Source organism: Stenella coeruleoalba (assembly GCF_951394435.1).
Source record: "Stenella coeruleoalba genome assembly, chromosome: 11".
Lineage (NCBI taxonomy): Eukaryota > Metazoa > Chordata > Mammalia > Artiodactyla > Delphinidae > Stenella > Stenella coeruleoalba.
In genome coordinates, this window is record NC_137157.1 from 73,174,565 (window position 1) to 73,190,275 (window position 15,711).

The window sequence follows — 15,711 nt, forward strand, 5'->3', positions numbered from 1 at the left end:
ACACTTATTAGAAGAATGTCTTCAGGATGTGTCAGTAAGCTCTGATTGGTGATCATGGTAAACAGCTAGAATTTATGGAACATAAAGCATGCATTGGTTCCTCTCTTGAGTACACCGTGTGCATTATTCTAATTAATTTAAATCACTATTAGCTAAGCAAGGCACACAGATGCTAAGAGGTTCCCAGAAGTAACTTGCTCATGGTCACTCCAGTGTCTCAGTAGTGTTTAGGACTCAGATCTGTCCAAAACCTAAACCTTAAGTTCTAGGTCTAAGCAGTGGGTCTCAAACTTGAGTATGCATCAGCATCACCAAGAGACCTTGCTGAAACAGGTAGTGGGCCCCACCCCCAGAGTGTCCGAGTCTGTAGGTCTGGAGCAGGGCCCAAGACTTTCACTTCTAAAAATTCCTACGTGCAGCTGATGTGCTGGTCTGGGTTACCAGACTTTGAGAACCACTAGTGCAGGCATTTTAGGTCCAGAATTTCAGGTGTTAGAATAATTTTCTGGTGATAAATGTCGAAAAAAAAGCACTGCATTTTCCTGTTTGTAAGGAGGTAATAAATTCAATCTTAAAGAGTCAATAATGGGGCTAAGTATTTAAGAAAGAAGAGTTATTCTCCAGGAAGATGGGAGGAGATGGACATTCTAAGGACAGGAATGCCCTTTCAGGAAACTTGCAAAGGGAACAGAAAAATAACATAGTAAGATTCTGCTATCCAGTGTTCACAGAACATGAGTGGGATACTCTTGACTGTAAAATGGGAAGCCAACTTTTGCTCACCATATACATACCTTATTCAGTACAAATGTTTATTAAGAATCTCCAAAAGCTAGACACTAGGCATCAGGGCTACACTGATAGAGCAGATAAAGTGCCTGGCCTCAGGGAGCTTGTGCTTCAGATGATGTACATCAGCTAGATAGACTGAATGATGGATACTATATTGGGTTCACACTTCGTCTCAAGAAAAAAATACATCCATAGACGTGATCCAGGAGTCAAATGGCAAAAGACCTAGCCTCAAAGTGAGTGTTAATTTCATTAAATGGTAGGTAAAAATTATTTTATATGCCGAGATAGGCTCTGCTTAAAAGACACACTATTCCTCCAAACGTATTATACAAGCCAGCTTATGAACCTGTGACTTTTTCTAGGAGAAATGTTGCCTTCTTTCCCAAGAAGGGAGCGGTAGGGGTCGGGGTGGAAATAGTTTCATCATCAGAGGCACAGTCTCACTACTACTGCTCAGCTCCAATTCGCAACCTTCTGAATGGTTTCCAGACTAAGTCATTTAGCAAAGTGATGAAGAAAAAATGGCCCATTAATCTTATGATGCGTGTTATAACTTAACTCTGGGTTTAGCATAGGAAAAATATTATTTGCATTGATTAGAAATATGCTTTATGGCTGCATATATTATTCACTCTGAACATTCTAAAATTATTAGCTGGGTTGACATGATGAACTGCACAGGAGTACTTCTAGATGACATCTCAATGTCATCTGTTACTCACATCATATAGGTCTAGGAATCAATATGTGTTTTACTCAATATGAGATCTTATTCCAAACACCAAAATATGCCTGTTTTTATTCGATGGTTATCATCATGAAACTACCAGCTAAACATCATTTAGAAAATTCAAAGCAAGTAAATTACTGTATTAACTGTCCAACTATGATTATGACTTTCCTCCACTTAGAGCTGAACCTAATATAATGATCTGGTCAGTCTGACTAGGAGGATTTATTCATTAATTTACTCAAATGTTCTGAGGTATATTTTGAAGGACTTAAATTATGGTCTGCTTTGTAGGATCCAACAGTAAGGGTGCAGGTTTATCTCTGTGACCTTGCCCAAGTGACTTAGCATCTCTGAGCCTCACTTTCCTAATCTGTAAAATGGAAACAATAATAGAACCCAAGTTGTAAAGCTGAAGGAAAAAAAAGTAATATGGTAATGTATTTTGGCACAAAAGAGCAGTTACGCTGATGGTCATTATTTGTGAATACTGTTGCTAAGATTATTGAAAACCTGTTGTGTGTTAGGTGCTGTTCAAGGACTAGAATTTTAAGACTGTTCTTCACCTTTATCCCAGTTTTACCTGCAAAGTTCTGCCATGCACTGGAAAAACATACTGGTATTTCTAGGGAAGGGGACCACTCAGGTGACATTTTTGTTTCACCAGGTATATAAAGTATACAAAGGTTATAGTGTATCTTTTAAGTCCTTTGGGCGTCTAGTTACCTTTCACTAGAGTGATTCTAGTAGATCCTGATAGATACCTGAGACAAGGTCAGGTCAGTGATGTTGGTACCTTTTCTGGCTTAAGAGCATAGGGCAGAAACACAGGAAGAGAGGTCTTCCTTTTCCACTCCTGTTACTAAGAACCCTCTCGAATAATGACAATCTGAAACAGATCACTACATCGTTGCATGTTGTAGAATCAAAGCAGTGTACAAAGCAAAGAGCACTGGCCTCCATTATACTTGCATTTCACTCGAGATTCACTTTTCTAGACCGTGGAGAAAGCAGATGTTCCAACACTTTCCAGGTACTGGAATATTACAAGCTGGCAATCTCCACCACTGCATGTTTGATCACACTATTCCCTGCAAATGGAATGCTGTTCCATCAAGGTCAGATTGACCAGTGCAAATACCCGATTTTATCGTACGGTCAGAACCAAATTAACTTACTGAAATTCTGCCCAGCTCAGGGTCTACCTTCTCTGTGAAACCTCCTGTGAGATCCCAAGTTACAAACAACTCTTATCTTCTTCAGAAGACATTGTATACTATATAAATAGTAATTTACATATAAATATATGTATATGTGTGTGTATTTCTTTGTTACATTAAGTTATAACTCCTGTGGTTTCTCTTCTTAACTAAACTGGACCCCCTTATCATCACAGTGGCCATGTACATCATTGTATCCTCCAAAAAATCCAGATAATAATATCATGGATTCAGTATATAGTTGTTTAATAGAAAACAATTAACTAACCACTGCAGAATACTAGTGTCTCTCAAGGTGTGTTCAGTGGATCATAAATCCTATGAGACAGTCCATGAAGGAAAAGATTTCAAATAAATTTGGGATCTGTTGTCCACTACATCTCCTTATCAGAGACTCATAATTCACAAGACTCGTAAAAAGCTCTGTAGCAAAGAAACTGTTGACTTAGTTTGACCCAGTATTTCTCTTACAAGAGTATCAGTTCTGGAGGTCAAGGACATTTTCCACCTCTAATACAACATCTCTACTGCCTAGTAGAGTGCCTGGCACTTAGTAGACACCTAATAAATATTTGAATAAGTTTCAACATACATTCCCCTTTTAAGCTATAGAAGAAAAACACAGTATATAGTAGATTTTGATTTACTTGGGGAGAATAATAATATGAATAGATAAATTTACACAAATCATTTTGAAGTATATATATTTGATAATACTTTTTTCCACAAATCTACACAATTGCACATTTAGTGGTGATAGTAAACGAACTACATTTGCTTCTGAAAACTTGCTAAGAAGGATGGCTACTAAAAACTACAACTTGAACCCAAAACAATTGATTTAGTTCATTGGTCCCCACTCCTTAGCAGTTTTAATATAGAAGAAAATAGACGCATATATTTCTTTTCTGCCATAATATGACATCATATAAGGAATGTGATTTTATTAGCTAGAAATAAGATTTGCTTTTGTTATTTTAGTACATTTGATCACATAAGAATAATTCTAGATTTTTTCCCCTCCTGTGACTCTCATAGCATCCCCATCTAAAATAGACTTTGGAGATTTAGATCAAATGTCATATCAATTGTCCTAGACTGCTTACTATGTGCTTTCACTATAGATTTTAATGTCAATAGAGAAAGGAGAAGGAAAAGTCAGAGGGAAATGAAACAGGTGTATGCAACACCCCTCTCTACTACCGACATTTCTCAGAAATCTGGGGGAAGTTGCATCTATAAGTGGAAAGTTTTTCACCATGGAACTCACGGTGGTTGAACTTCTCATGAAGAATTTTTTTTTCACTACTGAAGAAAAATATGTTTGATTTTACCATAACTGAGGTTTGCCCTCAAGACTACTGTTTACCTAATGGAAGGGACTCCTATGCATGGAGGAAAAAGTGCACCATTTGAAGGAAAAGCTAAAGGAGTGGTATTCAGGTAGCTCCTCATTCCACCAATGAAAACATACACATAGATTTTCCACTTTACACCTCATTTTCCACCTTATTTTCATGATTTTGAAATGAATATGTAGGGTCTGATGAGTTTGTCAATAGTCTATAATTATTAGTGTTATTAAAATAGAATACAAATGATAAGCCATACGTAAAAATGCTGTGTGAATAAACTGCTATACCCCAAATAATACAAATGAGTGAATGGCAGTAAATGCTAAGAGGGATTAACAACATAAAGGATATTAAAAAAATGATGACCGTATTTCATATTTATGTGTCTTTTTCTCTCTCACTCTTTTTTTTTTTTGCGGTCCGCGGGCCTCTCACTGTTGTGGCCTCTCCCGTTGCGGAGCACAGGCTCCGGACGCGCAAGCTCAGTGGCCATGGCTCACGGGCCCAGCCGCTCCGCGGCATGTGGGATCTTCCCGGACCGGGGCACGAACCCGCGTCCCCTGCATCGGCAGGCAGAACACTCAACCACTGCGCCACCAGGGAAGCCCTTCTCTCTCACTCTTACTCAACTCCTAAATAACTAAGAGAATATGCTCACAAATGGTAAGCATGTTTTGGATGTTCGATGTGTGTTTGTGGGAAAGAACAAAAAAAAAACTGCCTCAATTAGGTCAAATATCATACAAGAGATGAATGAGATTAGAGATGGGATTGGGATTTGTGTTAGTTACTCAATAGCTAACCAATCACAGATATGACAGTGTAGTGCAATATGCAAATATACTTTAAACAACTTCTCTTAAGTTATCTACTGTCTGTAAAGACAATCACACTCAACTGCTCTGCACTTAACCCCAGAGCTTCTGAGTTAGAATCTGTTAGAAACAGGTACACGTTTCATTGCTTTGGCAACATTTACATGGCTCTGCATCAGGCAATACAACTGCTAAGATCACACGCTGGGAATTCAGGAAAGGCTAGTGTCCAGTTCTGGTCGTTCTACCACCCAACTGTGATCTAGGGTAAATTCCTGATGAAAAAAAAAAAGAAAAAGAAAAACCCTGAAGATGCTGAAACAGTATTTCCTACTTCACAGGGTCGTCATGGGGATAAAAGGTCATTAGGATAAAGTGCCTCTCACCCAGGAAACACTGATAAATGCTACTGATGCTACCATCATCATCATCATGACTGATCAAGAACATATTGCCACATGGAAATTCAACATTCCCTGGGCCATTCACAACTTTCCTTTAAAGGACTCATATTCTATGTGGGGTCTTAACACCTTCAAGTAACAGAAAATACAAGTCTTTACGCCTTTTTTTCTGTAGCTAATTTTGGCATCTTTCACCTCTGTCCACTTAAGTGTTGGTTTAGCATATTCTTGTCACACAAAGAAGCTACTTCCCAAAGAGAGGAACAATGTGTCAAGTGACAAAGACATTGAGTGAAGTCTTTCACATCCTAGATTGTCCACGGTACAGCTCAGCTGGTCTCTGGGTTGGAAGGCCTGGGTCTACTTTGCTCGTCTGTTACAGGGGAAGGGACATGGTCCTTAGCATGTGGTCTGTGAAACAGAGGCAGCTGCGGGTAGAATTATAACACAAGCAGAACTGGCTTCAATTCTTCCTTCTTAGGTCTTTTTCTTCTTGTTCAGCTGTTCAAGGAACTTGCCTGCCCTCTGTCCCTGCCAGGACGATGTTACATCTGCCTGGATAAGTAGGTCACCATTGTATATCAGGAAAGGTCTTATTTGTAATCATCAGGAACCAGATACGGCTAATTTGAGCAGAAAAGGAAACTTTTGGAAGTTTATGGTTAGGTCTCAGTAACCAGAAGCAGACTAAACAACCGAAAGCCAAGGCTATGCTATTGCAATTATAGGATCAGGCCAAAGTGATGTTATAAGTCCTAGTTGGCCTTGCTACCAAGCAGGAACAGGAAACAGGAGGTTGACCCAGCACTGCTGGCCTTGCTTCTTTACATCATTTATTTGTAATTCAAAATCCAAGAGAGGGGTGCAGTTGGCCAACCTGAGGTCGCCCGACTGTTTTCCATCTGTAAGGGAGACTGAGCATGTGAGTAAACAGTGTATCTGACATGTTCAGCTTGTATAACGAGAGGAAGGCTCTGTTTCTCACCAAGACCCACAAAGTGGAAAATTCCCCAAAGAGAAAGGAATTTCAGATCAGATGCTTGGAAAGTTAAAAACAACAACAACAAACAAATGCAGATGTGGAATTAAAGACATGGAGTCATTAAGAACCTATATGTGGAGTGATTCAGACCTGAGTTCACATCTGGAGCAAGCTACTCAATCTTGCTGAGCTTCAATTTTCTTTAAAGGAAACAACGTGGAAGATGATATCCACATGTAACCTGTGGTACACATGAAGGAGGGTAGTACAGTATATGATGCCTGGCACATCCTATGCATTTTCTAAAACTACTAGTAGTACTATTATTATTGTTACTTATTATACAATTTATTGTAGAAATTAACAGGGAGAGTATTAATGTTAATACAGTGCTAAGTGTCACATTTATGATCTCAACTAATTATTTGTTGATTCAACAATCATTCCACATATCAGAAAATAACCTGTTAGTATATATATATATATATATATATATATATATATATATATATTTTTTTTTTTTTTTTTACAGAAGAAAAGAAACCCTGAGGCTTAGAAAGTGTAAACAATGTACCAAAAGTCACTCATTTAAGAGGTAATGGAATATTATTCAGCCTTAAAAAAAATGAAGGAGATCCTTTCATTTGTGACAATATAGATGAAACAGGAGTGCATTATGCTGATGAAATAAGCCAGACAGGATAAATACGAATGATATCATTTATATAGGGAATCTAAAAAGAAGAAAAGCCACACTCATAGAAACAGAGTAGAAAACTGGTTGCCAGGGGCTGGGGTGTGGGTGGGGAAAAGGGGGGAAGACTGGTAAAAGGGTACAAACTTTCAGCTGCAGGATGAATAAGGTCTGAGGATCTACTGCATAACATAGTTACTACAGTCAATAATACTGTATTGTATAACTAACATTTTCTGACAGAATAGAACTTAAGTGTTCTCACCAAAAAAAGAAAAAAAGGAAAAAGGTGTCATGAGCTGTTAGATGTATTAATTAACGTGATGGGAAGGATCCTTTTACAACAGATATGTATATCAAATCATCATGATATACTCTTTGACTATCTTACAATTTTGTCAATTATACCTCAATAAAACAGAAAAAAAAGAGGTAATAAAGATGAGACTCCAATCCAGGATTATCCAGCTCAAAAAATTACACTCTTAACCATTACAATATAGTATCCATCCATATGTTGTAACTGTAAAATGCTTAACACAAAGGAAACGTTAAATAAATGGTATTTATTCTAACTCTAATGCTTACTAGATATTAGTTATGTGGTATGCTTTACATCTAACTACAAGGGTATACGGTGCAAATTCTTGCTACAGAACATAAAAGCCCCTGTGGTACCCTGTAGGATAAACACAGTACCTGTAAATCTCTCATCTCTCAACCCAGAGTCTCCTCAAGTTGGAGGTCTTTACCCCCTTTATAATGTGGGAATAATGCCTTTCCCACATTTGCACTGGGCATGAAAATCCATACTTCCAGGTGTATACTGAACCTCCACTTAGCTCCTCGTCACCTTGGAATCACCAAAGATCATTTATTCCATTAATATAAATGATGTAGGGATAGAAGTACAGAATATACAGAGAGTGTTGGAGGAATCCAAACAACAAGTCCTCCACTCTCAAAACAAATTTTAGAGTTCCAAAAGTAAAGAGCAATGTTTGGAAATAAAACTAAAAATGAAACTAACATCTACAATTAGCCAAGTATTTATTATGGGCCAGGCTACTTACTAGGCACTTGATAAACATTACAGCTCATCTTCCTGCAGTCCTTCAAAGTATATAATATTGTTTCTATTTCATAGAGAAGAAAATTGTATCTAAGCAGGTTAGTGATTAGCCCAAGACCACAGGGCTAGGCTGTAAGAAAAGAAGGCCAAGTTTCAGTGGTCAAAATGGTGATGGATGTTATAACTAGAAGATTACGGCTAATCAAATAAAAATATTCAAAACGGTCCTAATGTATTATTAGGATTTCTTTAGAATAACTTGGGTGCCTTAGTGAATACAGTAGTGGTAGGCACTACAGTCTCTTTAATTTGCTAATCATACAAATCTACTTTAACATTCTTGGTGACAAGGAGCTAACTACCGATAAGACAGCTTCTTCAGTTTTGGGGCTACTCCAGGGTGAAATGCCGGAACGTCTTACTGCCTGCAATGTTACCCAGTTCTACCAGGGGGAATAAAGCAGAACAAGTAGCCACTGTTCTTGACAAATGGATACAGTTTCAGTTTTTCAAAATATGAGTGTCAGATTCATTCATTGTATCAGATAGATCTGTCAAATGGCTTTGCCCATTTACTAATGGATGGCACACTGCAGACACACGTTGGGTCAAAGGACTCAATGTCACCTCATTGATACTGTCATCAATATAATTTGTATTGGCATTTTGTCTCACCCTGACTTTAAGGACTATGTGAGGAGATCCAAGTCTCCAGACCATGGACTGATCACCTCTGCTTGACACAGTATTCTCTGCTCATTTCCAGAGGGGACCAAGGATGAGCTCTTGTACTTCTGAGTCTATTCACCCTACCTGGCAACACATACTACCTGGGCTGATTGGATCAAGCAGGAGCCCCAGAGTTTAAATTTCCAGCTGCATTGGAGGAAACAGAGGCTATGCCCCAATCCCATAACCCCTCACTTCTTACTGCTAGCCTATCCTAGGCTGTTCTTGCTGATAGGAGTACTTCATGCTAAAAATTAATTTTGCTTACCTGATGGCAGTCACACAACCTCAAATGCCATTTTTATAAATAAGGCAACCACCAATGGAGTGTGATTTAGGGTTTTTTCTTCTGTAGACCCTGCCTACCCTATAAAATCTCCCATTACTGCATCATGGAGACTATAATCCCTTTCCGAGGGAATAGATTCTTTCCAACCATAAGATGAAATAAGAACTTACATTTCTGTACTGCCCAAAAGGAAATAAATTGATTACAAAATGCAGGAGAATGACTGATTTTCCACATTTGTTGTGTTCATTAAAGGGTTTTTGAATAGACTTGACAGTATTAAAGAAGTTCAACACACACAAAATAAAAATTAATAAATGAAGAGAAAAAATTGCATTTACAACAAACAAAATAAACACATAGATATATAAAAGGTTGTTATACATCGATGAAAAATGGATGTCATAAAGTCACAAACTGAAAAGTATTAACAGCCAATAAAGATACGAAAATATGTTCAACCTTGCTATTATTAATCAAAGAAATACAAATAAAATAATTCAGGTGCCATATTTTACTGACTAGAATGACAAAGTTTTAAAAATCTTGATAATACTGGTATTGATATTGATAATACCGGTACTGATGAGTGTGTGTAAGAAACCACACTGGATGTTAAATTCTTGGTAGAAATAAAAAGCACGGTAACCTTTCTGGAAGACAATATGTCAGTATGTACCAGAACTGACAACCAGCCGTTCAAGTTCTAGAAGTCCATTCTAAGGAAATAAACAAATGCTCAAAGACATATGAACAAGGATGCTTGTCTCATTGTTTAGCAAAGCAAAACAGGAATAATCTAAATGTTGAACAGTAGGGACTGGTTAAATAAATAATAGAATGCTGTTCAACCATTAAAAATGATGCTGCAGATTTTTATTAGGTGATGAGTAATCATACTTATATTACTAAATAAAAATGTTATAGAACTGTTTTGTAGTTTGATATAATAATTAAAGGTATTTTATACTTGCATTGTATTTATATGCACCCCATCACAAAAAAGTTTCAAAAGATACCCTCAAAAATGTTACAGAGATGATTTATCAGAAATGGGATTTTGAGTTATTTTTCCTTTTTTCTTTAAATCCTTTCAATTTTGGAGTTTCTGCAATGAGCCTGTATTATTTTTACAATTAAAAATATTTAAATTTACAACAAAAGGATCTAAATTCCTCCACTTTTCCATTTATTTTCCACCCTGGCTCAGGGTATTTGTGTAAAAAAAAAAAAATCAGCTTATTTTCTCTTTTGTATCAATCTAAATTTACTTTTCATAAGTTAACTATTTTAGTCTGAAAAAGCTTCACACAGGAAAATTGTTAAGGTCTGAGTATTCTATTACCTTTAAAAGCACTGGAAACTTTGAAATTCTTTCTTTCAGAATTTTCATATAATACTGAAAGGCGAGGGGGAGATAGCAAAATGAAGGGAAATAGATAGTAGTAGTCAACTTCAATTAAGAAAAAGCAACAAGAGGCAGTTTGTACTCTTTTGGTACGGCAGAAGCCCCATGTGTCAACTCATGCTAAAAAATGTATATATACACACACATATATATGTTTGTGTGTATTATATGTATATGTGACACACACACATAATTAATCCACAGTCTTAGGCTAATCACTCATTGTGGCAGAAACAACGAGCTGTTGACTACACTTTAATTAGCTCCTCCAGCCTGTAGAGGCATCACTAGGACCAAGATAGGAACAACATTCTCCATCTCCGCTTGCATCTGGGTATGGTTCTATCCCAAAGAACGTGACCAGAGGTGACCTGAAGAGTTTATGTCTGAAGGAGAACGAGTTGATAATTGTAGCTTGCAGCTTCCTCACTCCTTTCCTTTTTAGGACAAACGTAGAGCCACTTGATGAAGGTGGTGGGTCCCTGAATAACTGAGCAGAAAACTGACCCTCAGACCACCAAAGTCCATACTACACTCCTGAGTGAGTGAGAAATGAACTGTCCATGTGTTGCTCCACTGAGGTTTAAGGTTTATTATTTAGTGTTTAACTAACGCATTTTTTCTTTAAACCTCAGTTGCCTTCTCTGTAAAATAAAAGTCTTTGAAAAGGATCCACTGGAAGTTTTTTCCATTGCTTATGTTTTTATCTTAGTTTTTAATTCTCAGAAACATTGCGTGCATTTTATCTTTTAAGTTAGTAAGTCTACTTTTTTTCCCACAAAGACGGGTTCTTCAAGTTATGGAGAAGTCATAGCAGACTGTTGCTTCAGTTTAAGATACGCATTCACATATGAGATGAGAAGGGTGAGGACCCAGAGAAACGCCTTTGACAGAGGGGAGTGAGAGCATACTGAAGAATGTTTAGTAATAAAGAATTCAGATGGGAGAAACGGATGGGTTACATCTAACAGATTTGCTCAAAGGAATTCTGGAAAGGCAAATATGTGAAAATGTATAGCAAAGACATGAAATGCCTTTTGGTCCCTAAATGGATTTCATTTCAAAGACGTGCATATTGCAAATACATGTACCATAACACTTCTCTGTCCACTTCTAGAATTTTCTAAAGCCTGACAGAACATCTGCAGAGAGAGGATGTCATTCCAAGATAATCGACTGCGAGTTACTAAATTAAGATAAAAATGTCCTTAACCTTGAACAGTTTTTCAAGAGATTTTAGAAGAAAGGAGCCCTCCAGGGGGTTGTATAACTATATAATTGTACCCTTTCTAAAAGGCTATTTACAGATACATAATGTTTCCCCTCCATTCTTTAAAGTAAAATATAGGATAAAAAAATAGTTCGGGGGTAATATTTGTTTGGAACAGCAGGCACTGCTAATCAGTACCACTCTCTCCTTATTCCTTACTATCAGAGCCCTGGTTTAGGAGACCCCATTATCCTTAAGGCTAAGGTGGCCAGTTTAAAATCCGAGCTGATGAGATCTAAGTGCAAGTCTGCTGACCATCTGTGGTAAAAAATTTGCTCTCTGAGTTAGACACTGCCTTTTTTTTCTTACTTAATTTCTTTTTTTTTTCCTTTTCTTTCTTCCTGCCCAAATTGTTGGAACACTATTGGAGATTCTGGGGTCACTTTGAAGCTATGTGGACGTGCTAGAGATGTGGAAGCTGGAAGAGCGAAGCAACCCAGTCCCCTGGTGATGCCCTTCAGCAGCTGGACTAACGCTAGAGGGACTATCTCCAAACTTCCTGCTACCCGTGGAAAGTAAGGTAAATCACTCATTCACTTTCTGTTACCTACTAACTGATCCAGAACTCTAACCTCAGGGTTCTAGAACCCTTCTCAGTATCCCATAGTCATACTCATGTTCCGGACTCCTGATCATCAGACTTGCTTATAGCAGATGTATGGGGAGGGCGGGCTCTTCTGGAAGCCCTCATACTTCCTCCCCTACCCCCACCACACACAAATAATGATCTTTATGTCCACTCATCCTTCTATCTACACTCAGAGGCCAGGGCTCCCAGGAAGGCTTCACTGACAACCCTTTACTCCTCTCTACATGCAGAAAGGGTAGAGGTGTGGGCTCTGGAATCAGACTTCCTAGACCTGAATTCTTAATCTGTTACTTACCAGTTTAGGACGTGGGCAAAGTAGTTACCTTCTCTGGACACCCCTGTAAAAGAGGAACACTAAGTAGCACCTATGTACCTTACTGAAAGGATTAAATGAGCAAATGCAGGTAAAGTTCTTGTAATTTTTTTCTTGGGTCAATCAATTCTAGCTGCTATTGTTACCTTTGACTAATTTAGGGCAGAGTCCCTTTGCCCTCCTTTGGTTCTCTGGGCCCGTCTCATTCACAACACACACAACCGCATACTGCAGAGTTTTGAAAGGTGGTTCTCAAAATGTGGTCCCTGGGCCAGCAATATCAGCCACACCTGGGAACTGGTTAGAACTCTGGCACTGGAGCCCAGCAATCTGTGTTTTAACAATATTCTCAGGCAAATCTGATGCACACCAAAGGTTGACGACAACTGAGAACATCTGTCTCAGACTCTCCTGGAGGCATTCACCAAAAATAGTGTTACAGGACCTTACACCTGACCAGCTGGAGAAGGGGTCTAGTAATTGCCCTGGTTATCATGCTTGTCATGATTTTTCAGCACATAAATGTTTGAGAATCACTGCCATTTTGAATGTGTGTTTCACTTGTCTGTTTTTCCAGTGGACTTTACTTCCTTACAAGGAAGGTTTGTGAAGATTTGTTGCTGTTGTTTGCATTATTAGTTTTATTATGCTAATTCTAGAATCTCTGGTGCATAGTGCAATCTCAGGCAGGAAGTAGTGGCTCATTAAAACAGGTATCCCAAAAGTCTTAGTAGAACTTCAAGATTAATTCCTTCAGGAAGAGGTAAAATTGTCATTAGACGCAGATGATATGATAGTATATATAGAAAACCCTAAAGACTCTACATGAAAACTACTACAACTGATAAACGAATTCAGCAAGGTAGCAGAATACAAGATTAACATACAGAAATTGGTTGCATTTCTTTATACCAACAATGAAATATCAGAAAGGGAATGTAAAAAAACAATGCCTTTTAAAATCACAACCCCAAAAATAAAATACTTAGGAATAAACCTCACCAAGAAGGCAAAAGACTTATACGCTGAGAACTGTAAGACATTAATAAAGGAAAGTGAAGATGATTCAAAGAAATGGAAAGACATCTCATGTTCTTGGGTTGGAGGAATTAATATTGTTAAAATGCTCATACTACCCAAAGCAATCTACAGATTTGATGCGATCCCTATCAAATTATCCATGACATTTTTCACGCAATTAGAACAAATAATCCTAAAATTCATACAGAACCATAAAAGACCCAGAATTGCCAAAGCAATCCTGAAGAAAAAGAACAACGTTGGAGGCATAGCCACCCCAGACTCAGACAGTACTCCAAAGTCACATAATCCAAACAGCATGGTATTGGCACAAAAACAGACATATGGATCAATGGAACAGAATACAGAGCCCAGAAATAAACCCACACACCTCAGTTAACCTTTGACAATTAATCTTTGACAAAGGAGGCAAGAATATATAATGGGAAAGAGACAGGCTCTTCCGCAAGTGGTGTTGGTAAAGTTGGACAGCCTTATATAAACCAGTGAAGTTAGAACACATCCTTTCACCATACACCAAAATAAACTCAAAATGTCTTAAAGACTTAAACATAAGACATGACACCATAAAACTTCTAGAAGAGAACACAGGCAAAATATTCTCTGACATAAATCATACCAATGTTTTCTTAGGTCAGTCTCTCAAGACAATAGAAATAAAAATGAAAATAAACAAAGGGGACCGAATCAAACTTACAAGCTTTTGCACAGCAAAAGAAACCATAAACAAAATGAAGACAACCTACAGAATGGGAGAAAATATTTGCAAATGATGCGACCAGCAAGGGCTTAATTTCCAAAATATACAAACAGCTCATACAACTTGATGACAATAAAAGCAAACAACCCAATCAAAAAAATAGGCAGAAGACTTAAAGAGACATTTCTCCAAAGAAGAAATACAGATGGCCAATAGGCACATGAAAAGATGCTCAACACTGCCAATTATTAAAGAAATGCACATCAAAACTACCATGAGGTACCACCTCACACCAGTCAGAATGGCCATCATTAAAAAGTCTACAAATAACATATGCTGGAGAGGGTGTGGAGAAAAGGGAACCCTCCTACAACACTGTTGGTGGGAATGTAAGTTGGTGCAGCCACTGTGGAAAACAGTATGGAGGTTCCTCAGAAAACTAAAAATAGACCTACCATATGATCCAGCAATCCCACTCCTGGGCGTATATCCAGACCAAACTATAATTCAAAAAGACACATTCACCCTGATCTTCACAGCAGCAATATTCACAATAGCCAAGACATGGAAACAACCTAAATGTCCATCAACAGATGAATGGATAAAGACGAGGTGGTACATATATACAATGAAATACTACTCAGCCATAAAAAAAGAATGAAATAATGCCATTTGCAGCAGCAACATGGATGCAACTAGAGATTATCATACTAAGCAAAGTAAGTCAGAAAGAGAAAGACAAATACCATGATACCACTTATATGTGGAATCTAAAATACGACACAAATGAACCTATCTATGAAACAGAAACAGAATCAGAGACATAGAGAATAGACTGGTGGCTGCCAAGGGGGAAGCAGGTGGGAGAGGGATGAACTGGGAGTTTGGGATTAGCAGATGCAAACTGGTATATATAGATTGGCTGAACAACAAGGTCCTACTATATAGCACAGGGAACTACATTCAATATCCTGTGATAAACCATAATGGAAAAGAATATGAAAAAGAATGTATATACATATGTATAACAGAGTCACTTTGCTGTACAGCAGTAATTAACACAACGCTGTAAACCAAGTATACTTCAATAAAAAATAAGTTAATTAAATTTTTAAAAAGATTACTTCCTTCAGAAGAACAAGTACTACATATTCACAAAAAAAGCACCCTTTGAAAGTTTAAATTTTTGAATTTCTTTGCCACTTCCTTAGTTTTGATCATCTTGGACAATATATTTTTAATATTGACTTTTAAAAAGAATTGTGTTTCAGTGTTTGCTATCCCTTAGAGAGACAGAAACAGATA

The 15,711-nt window shown here is 37.7% G+C and overlaps 1 protein-coding gene across 10 annotated transcripts in view; it reads right to left on the reverse strand.

Moving 5' to 3' along the window:
* The window catches only part of LOC307193824 (uncharacterized protein), a 168,437-nt gene that overhangs the window by 146,405 nt on the left and 6,321 nt on the right, over positions 1-15,711 (reverse strand). For 3 of the 10 annotated variants that reach the window (XR_013830435.1, XM_079936391.1, XM_079936390.1), the window contains exon 3: positions 12,648-12,690. The exons of the other annotated variants lie outside the window; for them this stretch is intronic. Coding sequence is in view for 2 of the 3 variants with exons in the window: in XM_079936391.1 (XP_079792517.1) it covers positions 12,648-12,690 (43 nt within the window). In the remaining variant the exon portion in view is untranslated. The remainder of the gene's footprint in view (positions 1-12,647; positions 12,691-15,711) is intronic. 10 annotated transcript variants of the gene reach the window in all.